The following is a 27067-nucleotide window of genomic DNA, read 5'->3' as shown; positions in this document are numbered from 1 at the left end:
CTAGTCTATAGTCTAGTCTATAGTCTAGTCTATAGTCTAGTCTATAGTCTAGTCTATAGTCTAGTCTATAGTCTAGTCTATAGTCTAGTCTATAGTCTAGTCTATAGTCTAGTCTATAGTCTAGTCTATAGTCTAGTCTATAGTCTAGTCTAGTCTAGTCTATAGTCTAGTCTATAGTCGTCTATAGTCTAGTCTATAGTCTAGTCTATAGTCTAGTCTATAGTCTAGTCTATAGTCTAGTCTATAGTCTAGTCTATAGTCTAGTCTATAGTCTAGTCTATAGTCTAGTCTATAGTCTTGTCTATAGTCTAGTCTATAGTCTAGTCTATAGTCTAGTCTATAGTCTAGTCTATAGTCTAGTCTATAGTCTAGTCTATAGTCTAGTCTATAGTCTAGTCTATAGTCTAGTCTATAGTCTAGTCTATAGTCTAGTCTATAGTATAGTCTATAGTCTAGTCTATAGTCTAGTCTATAGTCTAGTCTATAGTCTAGTCTATAGTCTAGTCTATAGTCTAGTCTATAGTCTAGTCTATAGTCTAGTCTATAGTCTAGTCTATAGTCTAGTCTATGTCTAGTCTATAGTCTAGTCTATAGTCTAGTCTATAGTCTAGTCTATAGTCTAGTCTATAGTCTAGTCTATAGTCTAGTCTATAGTCTAGTCTATAGTCTAGTCTAGTCTAGTCTAGTCTATAGTCTAGTCTATAGTCTAGTCTATAGTCTAGTCTATAGTCTAGTCTATAGTCTAGTCTATAGTCTAGTCTATAGTCTAGTCTATAGTCTAGTCTATAGTCTAGTCTATAGTCTAGTCTATAGTCTAGTCTATAGTATAGTCTAGTCTATAGTCTAGTCTATAGTCTAGTCTATAGTCTAGTCTATAGTCTAGTCTATAGTCTAGTCTATAGTCTAGTCTATAGTCTAGTCTATAGTCTAGTCTATAGTCTAGTCTATAGTCTAGTCTATAGTCTAGTCTATAGTCTAGTCTATAGTCTAGTCTATAGTCTAGTCTATAGTCTAGTCTATAGTCTAGTCTATAGTCTAGTCTATAGTCTAGTCTATAGTCTAGTTCTATAGTCTAGTCTATAGTCTAGTCTATAGTCTAGTCTATAGTCTAGTCTATAGTCTAGTCTATAGTCTAGTCTATAGTCTAGTCTATAGTCTAGTCTATAGTTCTAGTCTATAGTCTAGTCTAGTATAGTCTAGTCTATAGTCTATGGTCTAGTCTATAGTCTAGTCTATAGTCTACAGTCTAGTCTATAGTCTAGTCTATAGTCTAGTCTATAGTCTAGTCTATAGTCTAGTCTATAGTCTAGTCTATAGTCTAGTCTATAGTCTAGTCTACAGTCTAGTCTATAGTCTAGTCTATAGTCTAGTCTATAGTCTAGTCTATAGTCTAGTTAATTAAAATTAATCAATTAAGTTTTTTCTATTTAAATAACATGTTGCAAACTAAATACTGTATTTAAATGTTAGTTAAAATAAATTTAGCCCACTTCTATATAACTTCTCTACAAGAGTTAATTTGATAGTCATCATCAATGTTTACTTTTATTAATGAATATTACAAAAGATATTTATTTTATATATTTTGTGGTATAAAATTTTCCATAATTTAACAACTTTAAAAGAATAATAACTGTTAATCAATACTCAGCATTTTAAAATTAATTGTTAAATGTAGTTTCACATAAATAATTCAATAACTCAAGGACGAAAAGAAAATTCTGGATCGCATTCGTATATGAATGAGTTTTTAAATCGAATAGATTCTGATTCGTTAATGAATAACGTTAATGACATAATCATAAAAAGGGGAAATTTTGTTTATCAATTTCTGATTTCTAGTTTAAATATAATTTTAAACCCACAACTCTTTAAGATTATATATTTTTCGCTTTTAAATTTAATTAAAGCTAAATTATTTACTAGGAATTGTTAATCAATATGCAGCTGTTTTTTTTCTTTTACATTTTTAAACAGACTTTTTTGTTTAAAACTTTTAAAAAATCTTCCATTGCAATAATCAATTCTGGTTTCCTATATATATAATATAGTAATATATATAATATTAAATATAATATTTAAAATTTTGCTATTAATAGAGTATAATTAAATTGTAATAATAAACAGTTGTTTTTTTATATAAAATAATTAAATAATTTTATAACAATAATATAAAAAAACAATTTTGTTATGTTAAAGTTAAATAAAAGCTTAAACGAAATTTAACTAGATTTTTTTTAACAAAAATTATAATTAAAACTTTGTCTAAAAACAAATATTTTCTGGTTTAAAGTTCAGTTTTATAAAAAAATTTAAACATTTGAACAAAACTGGTTCTAATAAAAGCCAATTTAGCAAACTATGAATCGGATTCTATAAGTCTGATGATTTTTAAGAATTGTTTAGCTTTAAAAAACGTAGTTAAACAAGTTTAATAAAAACAAGATCCGGTCGTATTTTTCTGTATGAAATATTGGCGAAATTCGTATAAAAAATCCCCCAGACTGAAAAATTCTTAAGGCAACTCAATATGTATATAATTTCGATCGCCTTTATCAAACGATAAAAGCTATACAGACTATACTATAGAATAAACTATAGACTAGACTATAGACTAGACTATAGACTAGACTATAGACTAGACTATAGACTAGACTATAGACTAGACTATAGACTAGACTATAGACTAGACTATAGACAAGACTATAGACTAGACTATAGACTAGACTATAGACTAGACTATAGACTAGACTATAGACTAGACTATAGACTAGACTATAGACTAGACTATAGACTAGACTATAGACTAGACTATAGACTAGACTATAGACTAGACTATAGACTAGACTATAGACTAGACTATAGACTAGACTATAGACTAGACTATAGACTAGACTATAGACTAGACTATAGACTAGACTATAGACTAGACTATAGACTAAACTATAGACTAGACTATAGACTAGACTATAGACTAGTAGACTGTAGACTAGACTATAGACTAGACTATAGACTAGACTATAGACTAGACTATAGACTAGACTATAGACTAGACTATAGACTAGACTATAGACTAGACTATATACTAGACTATAGACTAGACTATATACTAGACTATAGACTAGACTATAGACTATAGACTAGACTATAGACTAGACTATAGACTAGACTATAGACTAGACTATAGACTAGACTATAGACTAGACTATAGACTAGACTATAGACTAGACTATAGACTAGACTATAGACTAGACTATAGACTAGACTATAGACTAGACTATAGACTAGACTATAGACTAGACTATAGACTAGACTATAGACTAGACTATAGACTAGACTATAGACTAGACTATAGACTAGACTATAGACTAGACTATAGACTAGACTATAGACTAGACTATAGACTAGACTATAGACTAGACTATAGACTAGACTATAGACTAGACTATAGACTAGACTATAGACTAGACTATAGACTAGACTATAGAATAGACTATAGACTAGACTATAGACTAGACTATAGACTAGACTATAGACTAGACTATAGACTACACTATTGACTAGACTATAGACTAGACTATAGACTAGATTATAGACTAGACTATAGACTAGACTATAGACTAGACTATAGACTAGATTATAGACTAGACTATAGACTAGACTATAGACTAGATTATAGACTAGACTATAGACAAGACTATAGACTAGACTATAGACTAGACTATAGACTAGACTATAGACTAGACTATAGACTAGACTATAGACTAGATTATAGACTAGATTATAGACTAGACTATAGACTAGACTATAGACTAGACTATAGACTAGACTATAGACTAGACTATAGACTAGACTATAGACTAGACTATAGACTAGACTATAGACTAGACTATAGACTAGACTATAGACTAGACTATAGACTAGACTATAGACTAGACTATAGACTAGACTATAGACTAGACTATAGACTAGACTATAGACTAGACTATAGACTAGACTATAGACTAGACTATAGACTAGACTATAGACTAGACTATAGACTAGACTATAGACTAGACTATAGACTAGACTATAGACTAGACTATAGACTAGATTATAGACTAGACTATAGACTAGATTATAGACTAGACTATAGACTAGACTATAGACTAGACTATAGACTAGATTATAGACTAGACTATAGACTAGACTATAGACTAGATTATAGACTAGACTATAGACAAGACTATAGACTAGACTATAGACTAGACTATAGACTAGACTATAGACTAGACTATAGACTAGACTATAGACTAGACTATAGACTAGACTATAGACTAGACTATAGACTAGACTATAGACTAGACTATAGACTATAGACTAGACTATAGACTAGACTATAGACTAGACTATAGACTAGACTATAGACTAGACTATAGACTAGACTATAGACTAGACTATAGACTAGACTATAGACTAGACTATAGACTAGACTATAGACTAGACTATAGACTAGACTATAGACTAGACTATAGACTAGACTATAGACTAGACTATAGACTAGACTATAGACTAGACTATAGACTAGACTATATACTAGACTATAGACTAGACTATAGACTACACTATAGACTACACTATTGACTAGACTATAGACTAGACTGTAGACTAGATTATAGACTAGACTATAGACTAGACTATAGACTAGATTATAGACTAGACTATAGACTAGACTATAGACTAGATTATAGACTAGACTATAGACAAGACTATAGACTAGACTATAGACTAGACTATAGACTAGATTATAGACTAGACTATAGACAAGACTATAGACTAGACTATAGACTAGACTATAGACTAGACTATAGACTAGACTATAGACTAGACTATAGACTAGACTATAGACTAGACTATAGACTAGTCAAAAATAGTTGTTAAAAAAAATAGTTAACAAAAAAAGTAAACATGATCCATGTCGGCATTACATAAGACTACTATACCGATCATGAACTGTAATATGTTTAGAGGGAAGTAGTTTTGGGATTACCCAAATAAATCGTGTACTTCAATTGTTTTTTGCAGGGTAGAGATAGAATACTGAAATTTCGCTTAAAGAATTTTGCCATATAAATATGGCGAGGGCGTGGCACCTCCCATATGAATTAAATACAATAGAGCGAGATTTTTAAAACAAGAAGTAAATATTATAGTTTATTATATAGGAGAATTGCATATGGAAGGGGACCATTAGCCTTTGGGCAATATCTACCAACAACGATTGGCTTAAAACTGAGTATTCGATTTTCCTAAATTATCTACTTTTATTTTCATTTATCAATCATTGAGCGTATGTCAAAATTCAACAGTTTTATTAAACAATTCAAAACCATGCCCTTCGCGAATTTACCCCATTGAAGAAATAAATAAGTCTGTTTTATAGAAACGTTTAAAAATTATATATTAAGAAGAGATAAAGTTTTAATTAAAGAACGCAAAAGAGGGGCTTAGGGTTTCCCTCCAACCTATTCTAAAACTTATAATGAATATTATCAGATTTTTGGTGTAAAATCTTCAATTAAAATATACATACCGATTTGTATTATTCTCAGCCAATGGCTGTTCAGCTTCACTTTTTGTAACAACACTAATGGAACGTGTCATACGTCGCGGCTTGGTACTGCCTTCTTTGTAACCAAGATTTTCCATGTTGAATATACTACTGGTCGCGTTGTCGTTGTTCCTGACACTTGTTGTCCTTCACTTATAAGATCGTATGGTGGAATATGCATTCAAATTTATGCTTGAATTGTTGCTGCTTATGTTGTTGTTTATTAGAAATATTATCTGGTTATATTTTTTTAATAAATATAAATAATTTTGGGTTATAAAAAAAAAAGTAATTGAATATTTGTTGTTATAATAAAATTAGTTTTTTTTTTAATAATAAATATATATTTTGCGAGAATTTACGTGCCAATATAGAATTAAAAAAAAAATCCGTTACACTTCTGATTTTCTCACAATTTCAAATATTTGTTAGTTGTTTTTTTTTTTTTTTTGCAATAAAAACGTATATAGTATTAAATAACTTTGGTAGGTGACACATTCATAGGTTTTGCTTTTTTTATAAATAAATAATTATATTGGTAGTTGTTTTGTATTATTTTTTAGAAAAATTAAATTTTAAACTTTACACATGATTGCTTTGCTGCTTGTTTTTTTATTTAATTATTTTTAACAATTGTCATTAAATAATTTAATTTTATTACATATCAATGTAGTAATTAAATCGAGTTGATAATATAGCACCTTTGAACAACTTATTTATTCCCTTCTCTACGACACTTCTTTTATTTTTATTACTTTTTAAGCGTTAAAACATATTACTCCTACGACTTCTAAATATAAAGTATTTTTTTATTAATTATATTTTATTTTAATCAACATTATTTATAATTTTTTTAATTCATTCTTAAAATTTTGTTTTTGTGTGTATTTTTTTGCGTCACTATAGAAAGATTTCAAATTACAAATAAAAAATTTTCTTTTTTTTATTTTTGCAAAAAAAAAAAAAAAAAACTAAAGAAAATCTTATCATTTCTCATTTTGTATCTTAGTTAGTTAAGAGATAAGCAGCATCTTTCAGATTTTTTTTGGCGTATCTGCAGAATTTGTTTTGTTTTTATCTTAAGATTTGATAATCAGAATTGAATTACGAATGATTGTTATAATTATAAAGTTATTAATGTGATATTAAATTGTTTGTAACATTTGCAACAGTTTGCAAAAGGTCCAACATTGTCGAAAATAGCTAATTCTTGAAATAACGAAATACTTCCAATGGAAATACATTATCATCAATTTGAAAGTAGCTCAGAGTGCCAAATTTTAACTGCTGAGGAAGTTATGTTTAATCACATCCATTCAATGATTATTCTCTTACCACTTCTCTACTTCCTGGCAGAGTAGAGTAATCTGGTCCAATTTTAATTTAGATAACAATAACTCTGTTCAAAAATTACCTTGCGCAGCTAGGAAACAAGGTTCTTTGAAACTGTATAACGGTTATTTAACATTTCTCATATAGAAGTGAAGTTGACTTGACAATTCTTTAACAGTTTGAAACGTCAATCTATGTCTATTCTTCAATCATATGAAAACGATGAACGAAGAGAACAGTGACACATTTTTTTCGAAATATGTATCTTGGAAGCGATGTAATATGGCAGATATAACATTCCACAGGAACACTGATAAAAAATTCAATAGAAATACATTCTTTCACATATCGCTATATAAAGGTTTTGCACCAATCTTTTCCAAGAAAAGCAGAGTACTACGGGGTCGATATTGTCCTAATTGCACTTTTTACGGATCTGAGTTTCTTAACATAGAACGATAATTTCTTTCAGATATCGCTATATAAAGGTTTTCTACCAATCTTTTTCAAGAAAAGCACAGTATTACGGGGTCGATAGCGGCCTTATTGCACTTTTTTCCGGATCTGATGTAGTACAGCCTCCTTTCAACCTAACCTAACCTTATCTTTATACGATGGGTTATCAGTCCATTTTTTTGAGGCAAAAGCCTAATAGAACAACTAGACACTATTAACTAAAGTTTCATTTTCTCATGTAATACATTTACATCGAAAATATGAGCCTTAAAAGCCCATATCTTGATGTTATTGCAATCCTGCCGGGATTATAAACTGATGATGATCAAATGTATTCTTGGTCTTTCCTTGAAATGATTTGATATGAGGTAGACTCAGGTAACTGGTAGCCCTCAGGGCAGAATTTCGGACTTTGTCTTGTCCCTGTTATTGAAGAGGTCCCTTCAGGGTGTTCGTGGTGACTGTCCTTGAACCTAAGTTCGCGGGATAAGAATTTCGGTTAAAAGACTGATGCACGGTAAAGTCTATAATTTTGGATAAGTTCGGTGCTCTTGCCGAGACAACAGATACCCCGCAGAGGAGTCGCTCCGGGGCATGTTTCCTTAATGAAAGACCTTGGTGTATTGCAATCCCTTGGTAAAGAGGTGCTACCGCTACCTCTAGTCTGTCAGGACTATGAATTGGTGACGTCACTTCACTACTCGGCTAATCCTTGGTATGATTTGATATGGGGTCTAACCAGAGAACCCCATAATCTGGTACTACGGGTGGCCAGTTGCCCGCAGGACTTGTCCTGTCTGGTCAGTTGGTTGAGGTTCCTTCGGGGGAAAAGTAAGTTGCGGTTAAAAGACTGTTGTACGGTGAAATCTATATTTCGGGATAATTTCGGTGCCGAATGGCAACAGATACCCCACAGAGGAGTGAATGTGGGACTAAGCGTTGGAAATAAGTTGGTGGTTATTGTCTATGATACAGGATGAATGCAGGGGTATACGGAACTTACTCGCCCGTATACCTAGAGTGAGTCCGTCGTATGTTGTTCTCTTATGAGTGTGTCGGATAAATGAGAAGTCTGCTGGGTTGAATGGTGATGGATGAAAGATATCTTATACAAGAGATTTTTTTTCCTTGTCCAGGAATGTTCAGAGTAAACTCTGTTCAACGGCACAGCAATGGTCAGAGATTATATAGCTCAAGTAATTCAGCAAAGTGTACGTATATTGCGTGTAAGTAGCACAATGGGGCGGTGGTGAGTCATTACAAAAGCTCACCCAGTGGTTGAAAAAAAAAAAAAAACACCTTGAAATAGGCCAACACGGCACGTAAAGCACTTCGACATTAACCCTGCAGAGGTGCGACTGTGTGATTAAGCGTTGGACATGAGTTGGCGTCAAGTGTTTATGAAACGGGTGTGATGTAGGGTTATGAGCACTTTACCCTCCCGTATTAGATCAACATTCAAGGGATGATCCCTAAAAATGCAGTGCATTGTGTAGGAACTAGGAAAATAGGTTGTGAGATAAACGACATCGGGTTAGAGAACATTCGATTCGAAAGTGACAAAAAAGAAATCTCTTCAGTTTTCCCTTTTTAATGCATAGTGGATTTTGATATATAATGGAGCAAGTGTTAATAGTATCGCGAAAAAGTTCCCCAACTTCAAAGGAACACATTCCATTCGTTAGAACAGAAACACACGCCTTATAGCGAAGGTGCTCCAGTCACCTTACTGTCACCGTCAACTAACAACATTACATGATCACACTTTACGTTCGTAAAGTCTAATGAAAAAGTAAAATAAAATTCTATACGTATGACAAAAAAAGCGAATAAAAGTAGTGTTTACACGATTGGTATAAAACAATAACAAAGTAAGATGGAAACAGCTGTTTCACTTTTTTTGTATGTTTTTACATAAAAATACATCCCTGATCTAATGCGAGAGGGCTTTAGCTGTTAAAATATATCATTCCGGTGCATAGAACTTTCTGCCTTAGTAATTTTTGAAATAAAATCAAAAATGTTTTAATAAAAACATTTCTTATCTAATCGTTTTTAAAGGGTATTTCTTAAGTCGTTTTGTATCTAAATGAAACACCTAACCTAGTATATTTAATTTAATTCCTATCGCCGTTTTGTTATTGTTTATAAATTATATTTAAATATGTCACTGGCGTGTCTATGACAAATGTTAGTTTTTTATCTTTATCTTTTTAAATAACTTCCCATAATTATAATTGTAATTTTAAACAATTTTAATTCATGTCTAGAAATTCTGCTCTTTTTTTTTTAATTTAACACTTGTTAACAAAATTCTCTTATACAAATTAACCCGAAACATCAAAATTTGATTTTAATATTAATAGGGTTTCTAATGAAAAGAAAATTTTACGCCAGATCTTCTTATTTTGAACACATTGGAGATATTGGTGTGCTTCTTTACTAGGCCTTGAATAACTGCTTTGTATGCTAAAATTTTCGATAATTGTAAAAAGGTCATTGTATTGCAATGTTTATTAAATATTTTAATATAAAATTTTGCGTGATATCATCAAAGATCACATTTTAATCATTTATCAATGTTGATATTTTGAAATATTGTGCTTCATAAGCACGTGTTTTTTTTTTCAAACTTCTAAAATTGTTTTAAAAAAATGTTTACAAAATATTTTTAATTTACAATTTTGCACGTTACGAATATATAGCAAATATATTACAATATTTATTCAATTCATTTGATTTTAATTATTAAATTTTTTGTGCATTGTTTTCGGTTCTATAATCACCGGTTATTTGTTTTAATATGAAATAATACATAATAATAATTTAATATTATTATGTTACTCAATTCAAAATTAATAATATTACCTATCAAATAACAAAATGTTATAAAATTATCATGAATAATTATAAATTCCGTATTATTTATTATTATTTAAAATTTAAAAAACCCACTATGTTATGATACTATGACATAGTAAGGCACGAAAAAAGCTAGACTATAGCCTAGACTATAGCCTAGACTATAGACTAGACTATAAGACTAGACTATAGACTGGACTATAGACTAGACTATAGACTAGACTATAGACTATACTATAGACTAGACTATAGACTAGACTATAACAAGACTATAGACTAGACTATAGACTAGACTATAGACTATACTATAGACTAGACTATAGACTAGACTATAGACTAGACTATAGACTAGACTATAGACTAGACTATAGACTAGACTATAGACTAGACTAGACTACTATAGACTAGACTATAGACTAGACTATAGACTAGACTATAGACTAGACTATAGACTAGACTATAGACTAGACTATAGACTAGACTATAGACTAGACTATAGACTAGACTATAGACTAGACTATAGACTAGACTATAGACTAGACTATAGACTAGACTATAGACTAGACTATAGACTAGACTATAGACTAGACTATAGACTAGACTATAGACTAGACTATAGACTAGACTATAGACTAGACTATAGACTAGACTATAGACTAGACTATAGACTAGACTATAGACTAGACTATAGACTAGACTATAGACTAGACTATAGACTAGACTATAGACTAGACTATAGACTAGACTATAGACTAGACTATAGACTAGACTATAGACTAGACTATAGACTAGACTATAGACTAGACTATAGACTAGACTATAGACTAGACTATAGACTAGACTATAGACTAGACTATAGACTAGACTATAGACTAGACTATAGACTAGACTATAGACTAGACTATAGACTAGACTATAGACTAGACTATAGACTAGACTATAGACTAGACTATAGACTAGACTAGACTAGACTATAGACTAGACTATAGACTAGACTATAGACTAGACTATAGACTAGACTATAGACTAGACTATAGACTAGACTATAGACTAGACTATAGACTAGACTATAGACTAGACTATAGACTAGACTATAGACTAGACTATAGACTAGACTATAGACTAGACTATAGACTAGACTATTGACTAGACTATAGACTAGACTATAGACTAGACTATAGACTAGACTATAGACTAGACTATAGACTAGACTATAGACTAGACTATAGACTAGACTATAGACTAGACTATAGACTAGACTATAGACTAGACTATAGACTAGTCTATAGACTAGACTATAGACTAGACTATAGACTAGACTATAGACTAGACTATAGACTAGACTATAGACTAGACTATAGACTAGACTATAGACTAGACTATAGACTAGACTATAGACTAGACTATAGACTAGACTATAGACTAGTCTATAGACTAGACTATAGACTAGACTATAGACTAGACTATAGACTAGACTATAGACTAGACTATAGACTAGACTATAGACCGGACTATAGACTAGACTATAGACTAGACTATAGACCGGATTATAGACTAGACTATAGACTAGACTATAGACTAGACTATAGACTAGACTATAGACTAGACTATAGACTAGACTATAGACTAGACTATAGACTAGACTATAGACTAGACTATAGACTAGACTATAGACTAGGCTATAGACTAGACTATAGACTAGACTATAGACTAGACTATAGACTAGACTATAGACTAGACTATAGACTAGACTATAGACTAGACTATAGACTAGACTATAGACTAGACTATAGACTAGACTATAGACTAGACTAGACTATAGACTAGACTATAGACTAGACTATAGACTAGACTATAGACTAGACTATAGACTAGACTATAGACTAGACTATAGACTAGACTATAGACTAGACTATAGACTAGACTATAGACTAGACTATAGACTAGACTATAGACTAGACTATAGACTAGACTATAGACTATAGACTAGACTATAGACTAGACTATAGACTAGACTATAGACTAGACTATAGACTAGACTATAGACTAGACTATAGACTAGACTATAGACTAGACTATAGACTAGACTATATACTACATTTACATTCATAAAATCAAAAATATAATCTATCGGCTGTACTTAGAGTGAAAATCTTTTTAGATTAAGAAATCAAGTTCTATCACCAATATTTTAATATGTTACAAACAGAATGACAAATCTTTATGTCATATTTCTAGTTTTAAATTATTTATGCTTGATTTCAAACATTAACTCTAAGGAAGTAAAAAATCATAATAAATTTTTTCCCAAGCGGTGTCTTCTTTCTAAGTTGTCTAAAATAGTTTATAAAAAAATAATTAACGCCTACATATTTATGACCATTTTTAATTATAATAATAGTTTAGTGCGAGAAAAAAATACTAAATATCAAATAGAAATTTGTAGAAAAGATGAAACTGTAAGAATAAGAAAAATAAATACAACAAAATTGACAATAACAATAATACAAAAAAAAAAAACAAAATTCAAGTGTGAAGATCGTTTACAAATCATCATTATCATCATCGCATTTTTTATTATAAACAATTTTTTCAGTATTGTTATCGAATTTAATCTGTAGAAGAAAAAAATGAGTGCAAAAAGTATTCAAATAAACAAACATAATACTCATATGTCTGTACAGTGTGTCACACAATTAAACGTACATTTCTTTACAAACTTTAAGAAAGGGGTATGCCATAGTTTTAAAATGTGTTAATCTTTGCACAACCTTAAATTATTTTATTCGATTAAACAAAATCTTTAAACTAAGTTTATTTTTTTTAATATTTTAATGTCTCTTTAATTTTTTACTTCACTGTATTTATAAATAAAAATAAAATCAGTTATTCTATCGTTTATTTTCTTACATTCTACAATTGAAATAAATGACAGTTACTTTTAATTGGTCTTATTAAATTGTATGTAAAAAGTCTGTTACTTAAATCTGGCACCTGACCTGCCTTCTCTGAAGTGCAAAAAAATAAATTTTAAAATCAAGACTTTCTTAGATTTTAATTATTACAACAATTAAACCTGTAAATTGTTTAAATAAATATACGAGTGACATTTAAGCACTGCAATAATTTAGTATAATATTTTAAAGAATTTATATAGACATTTTTTAAATAAAGAAATTATATAATTGCTAAAGATTCTAACAAATATGTAGATTTATAGTTTTATTTAAAAGCAGAGGGACATGATATTTTACATTGTTTTGCTGTTCGCCCATTACCATTTTTACCATTTAACTCAAGATTCTGGTTAACACTTTGCCACTATTTCTTAATACCTTCCAACTTCACTAAGACGACTTAGTCGTTAGAGCACTATAACGCGCCTAAACGGAGTTAAATTAACACTCCATCTCTCTCCCTCTCTTAGCAAAATATTTAGACACCGTCTACTAGTTTTAAACTATCATGAATTCGGAATAACCAGGCGAGAGCTTCTAAGGAAGCTAAATCTATTTATCCATTCAATGAAGCCATTTTCTAAGAAATACAAGAATTTTCCTCTCTCGCTACCACGCCTGAACGGAGTTAAATCAACTCTCTATCTCTTTCTACAAAATATTTATTTACTAATTCTTAACTATCATGGAATCTGAATATCCATGCGAAAGCTAAATCCATGCAGAGAAGCCATTTTCTAAGATATAAAAGATTTCTCCTTTTCCGCTACCATCCCTGAACGGAGTTGAATAGACTCTCTTTCTCTGCAAAATATTTAGGTATCATCAAATACTTAATTCTAAGCTTTCATGGAATCTGAATACACATGTGAGAGGCAGCTAAATTTACATATTTATCCAGGACTGCGAAATGACGAAAAATGGTGACACTACTGCAATGCACTAATGATCGCTGGTGCTATTCGGAGCACGCCATCACATGCACTTTTTGTTCTTATGCATTAGCTACCTGTTTACCTCATGTTCCAACAATTGACCTTAATCTCGGTAGTTAGACTTAACGCTCTAGACGCCTGTAAATCGAATATTTTGGAAAACATGGCTAACATTCCGATTAACATTGACTGTTCTTCTCTCACTCATCTTCCTAACAAGTGAATCGCAATGTGATTCAAATAATGGATCGCTAGAATTCTGCATCGGATGTGGAAGGCATCTTATACATTTCTCCCACATTCAAACAAAGATAGTATATTATCTTACAGGGTGAACTTTCGGTCACAAAAGGGGCGATAAACAAGATGAAGTACTAAATGATATATGTATTTACAAGAGGAATATAGGAATCTGTACTGAAAGTAACCCTCTATTTGGTGTTTACACAGGTTCGAGAATGTCGGACTTCCGACATTATTCAAACCTAGAATTGCTCTGCATACTGGTGAAATTGAAACAATGGATGGCGTTTCTCTTTCATGCATAAACTTTGCAGGTCTGCTCAGATGGTTATCCCAGACTACTGTCGCGCCAACGAGACCGAAGGTCGCCTAACTTGTTGGAAATTTCAAAAGAAAAGCTATGTTTGCTGGTGGCCATCCTGACATGAATATATCTTGCGAGAATAAATCTTCTATAAAACGACTACAACAGATGATATCATAACGATGTCTCTGCCCTCCTTTGTCGGGTATTAAAACTGGAATCTTGGCTAGTTCCATACTGCACGTTATAGCAGATCTAACTGGTATTATCTTCAACAAGATATTGTCGTTCATTCGTGCCGCGGAATGTTTTGATTTCTTGCCGAGCATGGACATATAATAGTCCTATAGGTAGATCGAGATAGCGCGAAACAACAGGAACTGCCCATAGACCCAAGTGAGTAGCACTTTAGCTCGATGACCTAAAATGTGGGCGAGTGTTGTTATAATAAAAGTATTACGGGGATCTTGGCTAGTCCGAAACTGCACGATATAGCAGATCTAACAAGTATTATCCTGAACTAAATAGAGTCGTTTATTCGTGCCTCGAAATGGTTTGATTCCTTGCTAAACTATAACATATAATCGACCTATAGATAAATCAAGGTAGCGCGAAACAACAGAAGAGCCCATAGACCCAAGTGAATCGGACTTTAGCTCGATAACCTAAAATGTGGTCGAGCGTTTTTATAATAAAAGTGTTACGACTTCATATTTCGTCGCATATTCTCGCCAATGATCACGTACAGATTCTTTTTGAATGTGTTGTTAAATTGGGTCTATCAAGACCCCCCCCCCATTACACCAAAATGTTAGTTCTGATATATAAACTTTAAATTTCAAATCATTTTATATTGAATCTAACACAATTCTTGAATTGTATGATATTCTTAGTGTGGCCTCCGATAGGTTAGTACTTAGGGTTCTAGTCAGATAGACCGGTGGTCGTGGATTCGATTTCCACCTGAGGCGCTGCTAAAGTAGTGCCCGGTAGAGGACTAGGTTCACATATTTCTTGGGTTTTAATGTTGTGTTCTTAATATTTTTCTCATGACTGTATATAAACCTCTTTCGTATCTAATTTTTATAAAAAAGTGTGTCATTGGGACGATTTGTTTGGATAAAAGATAAAAAGAATTTACAATTCCAAAATAAAAAATATTCAATATTGTTGAAATATGCAAATATCATACATAAAGAATGCTTTTAAAAGTTAAATTTACTAAAATTGTTTGTATTTTTGGTTAATTGAAGCAAAATGTCCGACTGTCCTTATTATTGAGTATGTTAAATAAACCTTTGTTTATAAAATTATAAGGTTTTTGTTAAAAAATTAACTCATTTTAAATAAAAGCGCACTTGCTAAAAACAAATCGAACATTATCTTTTGTATATATTTGTTTGTGTGTTTGTGGTATTTTCATTTTAATGACATAAATAATTATTTTAGCCGGCATTTTTTGTAATCAAAAGCTACAGAAAAAAAGAACAAGCGAAACTACAAAAGCGCAACGGAAGTTTCAAACTATGACGTTTTTAAACTGTGTTTTGATGTTTTATTATTGTTTTTTGTTTATACTTTTTTTTTTTGCTCAAGCGCCATTTTAACTTGTTTTATGCTTTCTTTTCTATTTATTATTCAATTTTGTTTTCGTTGTTTATCAAATTTTCATGTAAATTTATTTAAAACGAACCTGAACATTCCTTAAGCGATAATTCTTGTTTTTTTCTTTAGCTTTTTTCTAAAAGAGAAAGGTTTCATATTTTTATATTTGTGTGTATTTCTTTTTATTTTGTTCTTTTCATTCTATACCTATTCGTAGGTATAAACACAGTATTTTTCTTTTTATTCAATTACAATTTAAATCAATTGTTGTTTGTAGTTTATGATGGTTTTTGAACGTCTTCGTAAGAAGACTCTCTTTTCGTAAGATGCTTTACAGTGTGACAAAGGTTGAAGGAAACAAACAACTCTCTTATCGAACTATATGAAATATCTAGGTATTATTCTGTACTCTAAATTACTTGAAAACTGAACACCTAACATACAGTAAAGAGGGCATCGGAGGCCTACATATGGATCTTTGGTATTGTAGACTGCAACTTAAAAGATTTTGTCGTAGTCCAACTATATAAATTTTAGAGATCAGCATACATTGGGGTATACTAGGCGTACTAAAATCGGTCCTTCAGAGTGCATATAGACATACCAGGATCTTAAGATCTTGATCCAACCATCCGATAATGTCGCATTTCATATCCGAAGTGAATAGTTTAAAGGTAACCTAGTAATTTAATGTAACACCAGGATATGAAAGAACTGTAATGTCTTTCCGTCTTCCAAACGTTTTTCAGGTTGAACTATACGTAATATCGGCATCCAGTATAATACGACCGTAACATTCGTGGTAATATTAGAATTGATGTCGATCTCTAAAAGTCGGACAGTTTAAGAATAAGTTATCAAGGTTGGGGTGTCGTCTGTTTGAAATTACTTTAGTTTGGATCCCCCCGCGCATAGGCATTATTATGATAATGAACAAGAAGACGAGTCATTCAAAAGAAGTTTCTTCAGGCTCTTTCAAAACGGCGTAATCTAGACTTTTGATGAAAAGCTCACTATTTAACGGATAACCTGTAAGGGATGGGACGGATTGAGTGCTAGGGACGTTGACTTGACTCCCATTTAAAGACTATTATCTCAGTTGCTATAACAGGGAAAAAGAAGAAACATTCTCTGAATATGATCGGCTATAGCTGCTAAAAAACGGATTTCTTCACAACCATATACAATTCTACCTTTATGAGTTAATTGTATTAATGCTTAATGACCTAGTGAGATATCTCACAACTACCGGTTGGATCTAATACCTTATTAGTATACATTATAATGTAAATTACAATGTATCTGACGAGTTTTGTGGTCTTGTTATAATGGAGTCTTTTCGATTCTAGTTGAGTGTTTGCGTGAAGTAACTTTAACCCACCCAACATTGGAACTACTTCTATAAGCATTCCCGGAACTTTTCTTGCCATAGCAACCAACCAATTATATATATGTTTTGTAAGCAAGACAATGAGCTCTTGATCCACTAGTATTAGCTCCAATACATAATCCATTTGCACCTCACTATCTCCCAAGAACAACTCGCTAATTGCCCTATAGTCTGCATACTATTTTCCCCCAAATCCCAAGATTTAATTCTCAGATTCTTATCGCGTAGTAAGAAGTTGAAAGGAATATATTTTTGCATTAGCAAGCAATTGAAGGTGAAGTGTTCTTCATTTGGTGGAACCAGAAGGGTCACATTTATTATGAGCTACTGAAATCGGTCGAGACTATAACAGGAGACCTGTACCGAACTTAATTGATACGTTTTAAGTGAATATTATCCGCAAAAGGCTCGGTATGAGTAAACAACTATTTGGTTAGGAAGTCTCTTTACAGTCCAGATCTTAGAAAATTATTAAAATCGCACCATAATTTAACGATGTTACCCTAAAAATGTCCCTCTGAAAATTGATAAATGTCTCAAACTCACATAAATTTAATACTTTTTTAATAATACTATGTGATCCTATGTAACGCAGGCCATGGACCAAGATGCTTTTAGCAAATTTACAGGGTCCATACATTTATCACATAGGATTACTGAACGGATTATGTTCTCCATTAATATTTGAAGGGGAGTAACTTTAGGATTACCTAAATGGATCATGTATTTCAATAAATTGTTGTAAAAGTTAAAGGTGGGTCCATTACACAAGAATAGTTGGATTGATAGATTTTTCAGAATAACCATTTCCGATTGATATATTAGGAAATTTTGGAATTGGCCAACAATATTAAACAATCTAGCATGTCTATTAACACATAACACAGTCGATTACATGAAAAAGAATAATGGTGAGCGCGAAACTAAGAATTTTTGAAATTAGTTTCCAAGATCATCATCTGATTCAAGCCCACGATTAACAACTTGTAAGATGATATATCATACCGTCTAAAATAACAATACATACACTATATAAAATCAAAAATATACACATACACAAACATAAAACGATCTGCTAAGATCAATGAGAGATTTTTCTACTCAAATTCATATAAAATATGAATGATCATGATGATGATGAGATAAATAAATGTCTCATGCTTAATGTTTCTGATTATTTTTACGTTGATATGTTTTTTTGAATTTATTTATTATTATGGCGATGGAGACTTAAACTACTTGCTCTACAACAACTACTACAACTAACTAAATCTGCCCTTGAACCTGAGCAAAAAAAAAAAAGAAAATATCACAACAAAATAGACGACGACTACTGACTAACTTTTTATCTTCTTTTGAAAAATCAAGAAAAAATATTTTTTTTCTTTTTTTAGAAAAGCAAAAAAGAAAAGAAATATTTTAATAAATTTATGGTTTACTAGGTTAATAAATGAAATAAATATGTTTATTAAATGCTCTTTATTCAAATACTTATACTGCATTTATCTCATCTCATGTCTTGCCTTCAGATCTAAAATCTTCTTTTTTATTAATGGTTTTTTTATATCTTCTAGTTTTAATTTCTTAGAATTAATAATATATTTTTATTTGTCTATTTACGTTTGTTTATTTTGTTTAAATTTATAATTTATATTTATTTTATTATTTATATTTATATATTGTTGTTTTAAGGTGATTTTAAAATTTTGTTTATTTTTGTTTCAAGTTTATTTTTTGTTCAAATCTTGTTATTAATCAAAATCTTTTGCCTTAACTTCGAGAACCTAATTTTAGGGGATTTTTTTATATATTTTATTTTCTTCAAAAATATTTAACAAACAAACCTTCGTTTAAAACGAATCACATTCGTTTTAAGTCCATTACCTTAAGCGTTACAACTCTTATTTTAATTTACACAGATAAAATGTTATTTGTCCGTGAATTTAAAAAAAAAATGCTTAAATTCAATGAGCCGCGTTTACTTTTACAATTAAGTAACAATTGTTTATTTATATTTGAAATTGTATTTTTTCTCTCTTAAATGATAAGTTTTTAAGCAAAAACAAATATTTTCAAAATAATTTATTCAAAAATTAAAAAAAAAATCATATCCGTACCCACAAAGTAAATATTAACCCTTTATTACTGTCATTACAAAATAAAACAAAAACAAATTTTGTTTTAAAAACAAAAATGTTCATAGATATTAAATCTAGTAATTAAAATGGAATAACTACAAATGTCTATAGTCTATTCTTTAGTCTAATCATAAATCTAGTGTATATTCTAGTATATAGTCTATAGTCTAGTCTATAGTCTAGTCTATAGTCTAGTCTATAGTCTAGTCTATAGTCTAGTCTATAGTCTAGTCTATAATCTAGTCTATAGTCTAGTCTATAGTCTAGTCCATAGTCTAGTCTATAGTCTAGTCTATAGTCTAGTCTAGTCTAGTCTATAGTCTAGTCTATAGTCTAGTCTATAGTCTAGTCTATAGTCTAGTCTATAGTCTAGTCTATAGTCTAGTCTATAGTCTAGTCTATAGTCTAGTCTATAGTCTAGTCTATAGTCTAGTCTATAGTCTAGTCTATAGTCTGGTCTATAGTCTAGTCTATAGTCTAGTCTATAGTCTAGTCTATAGTATAGTCTATAGTCTAGTCTATAGTCTAGTCTATAGTCTAGTCTATAGTCTATAGTCTAGTCTACAGTATAGTCTATAGTCTAGTCTATAGTCTAGTCTATAGTCTATTCTATAGTCTAGTCTAGTCTATAGTCTAGTCTATAGTCTAGTCTATAGTCTAGTCTATAGTCTAGTCTATAGTCTAGTCTATAGTCTAGTCTATAGTCTAGTCTAGTCTATAGTCTAGTCTATAGTCTGGTCTATAGTCTAGTCTATAGTACAGTCTATAGTCTAGTCTATAGTCTAGTCTATAGTCTAGTCTATAGTCTATAGTTAGTCTATAGTCTAGTCTATAGTCTAGTCTATAGTCTAGTCTATAGTCTAGTCTATAGTCTAGTCTATAGTCTAGTCTATAGTCTAGTCTATAGTCTAGTCTATAGTCTAGTCTATAGTCTAGTCTATAGTCTAGTCTATAGTCTAGTCTATAGTCTAGTCTATAGTCTAGTCTATAGTCTAGTCTATAGTCTAGTCTATAGTCTAGTCTATAGTCTAGTCTATAGTCTAGTCTATAGTCTAGTCTATAGTCTAGTCTATAGTCTAGTCTATAGTCTAGTCTATAGTCTGGTCTATAGTCCAGTCTATGGTCTATAGTCTAGTCTATGGTCTATAGTCTAGTCTATAGTCTGGTCTATAGTCTAGTCTATAGTCTAGTCTATAGTCTAGTCTATAGTCTAGTCTATAGTCTAGTCTATAGTCTAGTCTATAGTCTAGTCTATAGTCTAGTTTATAGTCTAGTCTGGTCAATAGTCTAGTCTATAATCTGGTCTATAGTCTAGTCTATAGTCTAGTCTATAGTCCAGTCTATAGTCTAGTCTATAGTCTGGTCTATAGTCCAGTCTATGGTCTATAGTCTAGTCTATAGTCTGGTCTATAGTCTAGTCTATAGTCTAGTCTATAGTCTAGTCTATAGTCTAGTCTATAGTCTAGTCTATAGTCTAGTCTATAGTCTAGTTTATAGTCTAGTCTGGTCAATAGTCTAGTCTTTAGTCTAGTCTATAATCTGGTCTATAGTCTAGTACATAGTCTAGTCTATAGTCTAGTCTATAGTCTATATATAGCCCTATTGCCAATCAAAACAAAAATTTCACTTTTATTGGCGATAGGGGTGAATCAATCAAAATTTCATGTGAAATATGTCCCCTTTTCACTTTTTTCGTTCACTAACTTGTTTGGCGTAAAACAATTTCCCCTGTTAGAATTTTGTAAACAATGAACAGCTGTTGCATACAAAATTAACTATTGTGAATGAATTGCATACGACAAGTTCACGATAGCAAATTTTTCCTTCGAGGGGAATGACAATTTCAAAGGAACAACAATTTCACTTCTCTTGGCACTGGGGGTAATAGTATCTTCCTCTTTAACCTAATCTAATCTAATTTTTTTCATATATACACTTTTTTTGGCGTATTATCCAATGAGAATATTTGATATATACATAATAGTATTTGCAGTGTCATCGGCCAATTTAGCAAATATGACCAACATTTTATGGCTAAAATAATATAATTACTTTTCTAATTAATGATTTATTTATTCAAATTTATAATTGTGTGATTAAATTTTTCACATCTACTGGAAAGCAGATATTAGGGACTTTTTTATAATATTATATTCAAACGAAAATAACAAAGTTTTTTTTTTTTTTTTAAATCAGAGAAAAATTTTATTAGTTCCACAGCTAGTTTAAAAACACATCAGATAACAATTGTAAATGAGATTTATCATTTGATGTTCCAAAAGACCAATAATAAAATTCGATTATCGGAAAAGCTTAAGATTTTATTTCGGTTTCAGAAAAGCTAAATTATTTGAAATTCCTAAAAGAAATTGTAATTGTTTTAAATTTATTAATATTTATCCTACACCACTATAGTGCGTTTGCACCCAAAATTTTTGTTCCTACAACCACCTTAAGTATACCAATCGACTCGAAATCACTTTCTGAGTCCATTAATCTATGTCCGTCTGTTGCACTGTACATTTGGCACATACTTTTCTCCTGGTCCAACCTATTGAAAATGGTTAAAATCGATCCATTATTTCATCTAGACCTCATACAAGGTTTAGGGGGGTAGAATAATTATATTAAATGTTTTAGTATCTTTACAAAAATCGTTTAAATTTGGTTTTATAAAAGTCTAAATGATACTGCCAATTTTCGTAATGATCAGCCCCCATACAAAGGTCCCTCTAGAAAATCACTAGAAGGTCAATAATTCACTTATAAACTTAATGAAATTCTGCATAAATAATTTAAATGTAAATCACGCTACCATTATTTATTAGGCCATATACATATAGCCTTTCCCCCATATAACAACTCTTTCGGAAAATCACTTTTTTTGTTAAAATAAATTTGAAATATTTCAAAATTAAGGTAAAAACCACATACTGAAATGCTTTGTTAGAAAAAATAATCCAAATTATTAATATAACCACTGGTATAGGTCGGACATGCCCGACTATACATTCTTACTTGTTTAATTCTATTTCGAATTCGGAAGAGAACAATAGTTGTGTTTTTTATAATAAATAAATTTAATTTTTATTTGGAACTAGTATTGATGCGTTCTTTTGGAACCAATACTGTGTCCGGCAACATTCTACAATAAGTCCTGCCGCTCCCACGACAATTATGTAGTTCATGACTACGGAACGACCCGATTCTTTTCACTTTTATTAAAAAATTAAAAATTTTAACTTTTATTAATTATATTTATTATATTCCAAATTTCATAAATTTATTAGTAATAAATTTAAAAGATCCTTCTTTAATTTTAAAAATATTATAATAAACACTTTTTAAGTCTGAATCTAGTGTTTACTTCTTTAAAAAACCATCGATCTATAGTGACTCGCAATTTTACAGTTTTGGCTTTCCTTTGGCTTAATATTAATATTATTTATTTACTTTTTATTACTATGTATTTTATTTATTATTTATATTATTAATAAAAATTTTAAATTACTTTTTGATAAGAAAATCTTTGCAACACATTTTCTCTCAAATATCTCTAAGGATAATGATAATATTCAACCGTTATCACGCATACAGAGAGTAATCGTTTTCGTTTTTGTTTATTTCTGTTATTATAAATTGAAATTTCGTTCGATTTTTTTTTTAACACAAATAAATTAATTGTTTTATATATTTTCTTTTAATTTTAATATTATTTTATTATAAATAACGCGTCGTAGTGATATATTTAAAAGATTTTCTTTTTTCTCCAAGTTTAATTTTTGACCCGTACGAACTTTTCGCCACGACGTTGATCATTCAAATATTGAAACGGTTTTTTTTCGGATGACATAAAAGTTCGTTTGCAAATACACGGTTCATCTGTCTGCGTCTCCAAACTATTGTATTTTTTTCGAATAAAAAAAATATTTGATTTTTTTCCATCATATACAGTAGGACCTTGATTAACCGTGATTCGATTATCCGGCAACATCAATTATCCGGGATGGAAAAATAAATTTTTTTGCATCGACTTAATTTTATTTTGGATTGACTTAAATTTTTCTGCATCGTTTAACCGTTATTACCTCTATTATCCGTGATTATAAGCAAAATTCTATTTTTTAACAACCATGTACAATTAGAACAAATCCACTGTTTACTGTTTTCTGACAAAATAATTTTTTTTTATATTTTTAAAACATGTATGAATATAAAATCCTTGAATTATTTAGTTTTTATATAAATATACATATACATTTATTAATTAATAAAAATATCTATTAAAAAACTAGCCAAAAATGTCACTCAATTAACCAGGAAAATCGATTATACAGAATGCTTCCGGTCCCCACCATCACGGAAAATCGAGGTCCCACTGTACATACATTTGCCCATACATTCTTATGTATGTTTGATAGTATTTATATGATCGTAAACGATTTTTTATTGTATTATAACTCGACAATTTGTTTTTATTTAAACTTTAGTCGCATTTTAATCCATCGCAATACTTGTTTTTTTGTGTAAATTTTTCTCATTTTCGTTGATTTTTCTTCATTTACATTTATTTAGACAAACATCATCAACGAATACTACGAGAAATTTACTACAACAAAAGTAAAAAAAAATGTTGCACAGTGGGACTACGTTCTTTTAGTTTTTAGATTTCTTTATTATCGAAAGATTTATATTCATATACAAAGCTTGAAATTGTTAATCTACCTCTTAGCTTGGACTAAGTGTGTCATAACAGGGATTTTTAATAATTTAAGTCTGTCTCCAATGTATTATATAAGGGGGTTTGTCTTTGAAAAAGGCTGATCTCATCGATTAGACTTCCTTCAAATAGATGTGGACGATCTGCTCTGATCCTTTCCACCAAATCGTTACTACCACTAATCAATATAATTAACATCTTCAACTTTTATGGGGTTTCGTAAATGGAGTCTATAAATCACAATTGATTTTAGAACTAAGTTAATCTCCAATATTAACTGCGGTACCTTAGCTCAATCTACGGCCTTTTTATTTTATCTGGTTTGTCGCTGAAAAGGTGTAATATTATCACTTCAAGAATCCAAATCGTTCCTAAACGCAAACAAATATGGAGATAAATAAACATTCAGCCTCATCGACTGAATATATTTTTAAACCCTACACCACTATAGTGGGGAGGGGTATTATGCGTTTGTGCTAATGTTTATAACGCACAAAAATATTGCTCCTACACCCACGTTAAAGTATACCGATCTGAGTCGATTAAGACTGTCCGTTCGGCTGGCTGGCTGTCCATGTAAACCCACAATTTTCAAGATATTTTCATAAAATTTGGACCATACGTTTTTTTTTTGGGTACAAGGACGATGCCTGTTAAATTGTTGAAATCGGTCCATTATTTCCCCTAGCCCCCATACAACCTGGCCTTCCGATTTGGAGTTTTTAACTCATAAATACGTCAAATATATTACTATCTCATCAAAAATTGGCACAACTATGTTTTATGTAGGCATAAATGGCCATGCCGATTTTTGTAATGACTTGTAAACATAACTAACCTTTATATTAAATACATCCCTCCTCCCAATTTGTTGAAGATCTGCCCATATTTGACCCTAACTCCCATATATAAAGCCTCTTTTAGAAATTTTGTGTTTCAACAATAAACTGCTTAAATACATCGGAATTAAGGTAAAATTCAACATAAAAATTTCTATATGAAAAATAAATAATTTTTAAAATATACTCATGGTGTAGGGTATCATATAGTCGGCCATGCCTATATATATATATATACTTTCCCACTTTTTTATCTTGAAGTCTGAGGATATAGAAGTCTAGAACTTCTTGGAGGTGTCCAAACGAGATCTTTACAAATTTCACTTAAGGAATGATTTCCTTGACACCACTAAACTTCTGAAGTTAGTAAGTTAGGTTAGTTAGACAGTTAGTTAGTTAGCTAGCTAGTTAGTTAGTTAGATAGTAAGTTAGTAGTAGTTAGTTAGTTAGTTAGTTAGTTAGTTAGTTAGTTAGTTAGTTAGTTAGTTAGTTAGTTAGTTAGTTAGTTAGTTTGTTAGTTAGTAGTAGTTAGTTAGTTAGTTAGTTAGTTAGTTAGTTAGTTAGTTAGTTAGTTGTTAGTTAGTTAGTTAGTAGTTAGTTAGTTGTAGTTAGTTAGTTAGTTAGTAGTTAGTTAGTTAGTTAGTTAGTTAGTAGTTAGTTCGTTAGTAGTTAGTTAGTTAGTTAGTTAGTTAGTTAGTAGTTAGTTAGTTGTTAGTTAGTTAGTTAGTTAGTAGTTAGTTAGTTAGTTAGTTAGTAGTTAGTTAGTTAGTTAGTTAGTTAGTTAGTTAGTTAGTTAGTTAGTTAGTTAGTTAGTTAGTAGTTAGTTAGTTAGTTAGTTAGTTAGTAGTTAGTTAGTTAGTTAGTTAGTTAGTAGTTAGTTAGTTAGTTAGTTAGTTAGTAGTTGTAGTAGTTAGTTAGTTAGTTAGTTAGTTAGTTAGTTAGTTAGTTAGTTAGTTAGTTAGTTAGTTAGTTAGTTAGTTAGTTAGTTAGTTAGTTAGTTAGTTAGTTAGTTAGTTAGTTAGTTAGTTAGTTAGTTAGTTAGTTAGTTAGTTAGTTAGTTAGTTAGTAGTTAGTTAGTTAGTTAGTTAGTTAGTTAGTTAGTTAGTTAGTTAGTTAGTTAGTTAGTTAGTTAGTTAGTTAGTTAGTTAGTTAGTTAGTTAGTTAGTTAGTTAGTTAGTTAGTTAGTTAGTTAGTTAGTTAGTTAGTTAGTTAGTTAGTTAGTTAGTTAGTTAGTTAGTTAGTTAGTTAGTTAGTTAGTTAGTTAGTTAGTTAGTTAGTTAGTTAGTTAGTTAGTTAGTTAGTTAGTTAGTTAGTTAGTTAGTTAGTTAGTTAGTTAGTTAGTTAGTTAGTTAGTTAGTTAGTTAGTTAGTTAGTTAGTTAGTTATTTTAAAAGGAGAAAGCAAGTGGAAGCCGGTCTTCGAGTACTATAATATGAACAGGGATGCAATATTGTAGTCAATCGGGCTAAAACTGATACTGGCACCGTTTAGCTGAAGATATAAAATCATAGAATTTCGACCACTTCCATTCGATGCTACAGTTTACAGTTTTCAAAGGAAGCTAACTATTTTCGCGACATTTTGGATTTTAAATTCTCGTGGAAACGTAATGATCACGATCGAAATTCGGATAAAGGTAGAGGCTTAAACCTTAAATTGTTCGCTGGCTATACACAGCGGTCATAAGACCTATTCTG

At 30.6% G+C, this 27067-nt stretch overlaps 2 protein-coding genes across 3 annotated transcripts in view; one reads left to right on the top strand and one right to left on the bottom strand.

Annotated features, from left to right (window-relative positions):
- Nucleotides 1–23617, bottom strand: part of LOC119604050 (transient receptor potential channel pyrexia) — a 38405-nt gene extending 14788 nt beyond the window's left edge. Inside the window, exons 1-2 of one of the 2 annotated variants that reach the window (XM_037956403.1) lie at nucleotides 23324–23617; nucleotides 5573–5826 (exon numbers count right to left, since the gene is read on the bottom strand). In XM_037956403.1, the coding sequence (XP_037812331.1) occupies nucleotides 5573–5688 (116 nt within the window). In that variant the 5' untranslated portion in view covers nucleotides 5689–5826; nucleotides 23324–23617. Of the gene's footprint in view, nucleotides 1–5572; nucleotides 5827–6291; nucleotides 6381–23323 lie in introns of those variants that run through there. The other variant, XM_037956404.1, reaches the window with a different exon arrangement.
- Nucleotides 1–27067, top strand: part of LOC119604052 (28S ribosomal protein S9, mitochondrial) — a 51804-nt gene that overhangs the window by 20142 nt on the left and 4595 nt on the right. The window lies entirely within an intron of this gene.

This window comes from Lucilia sericata, unplaced genomic scaffold (genome assembly GCF_015586225.1).
Source record: "Lucilia sericata isolate MDLA Ls3-8-SP2 unplaced genomic scaffold, ASM1558622v1 Contig000357F_arrow, whole genome shotgun sequence".
In the NCBI taxonomy this organism is placed as follows: domain Eukaryota; kingdom Metazoa; phylum Arthropoda; class Insecta; order Diptera; family Calliphoridae; genus Lucilia; species Lucilia sericata.
The sequence above is the reverse complement of the archived record's forward strand: the minus strand, read 5'-3'. Positions and strand labels throughout refer to the sequence as shown.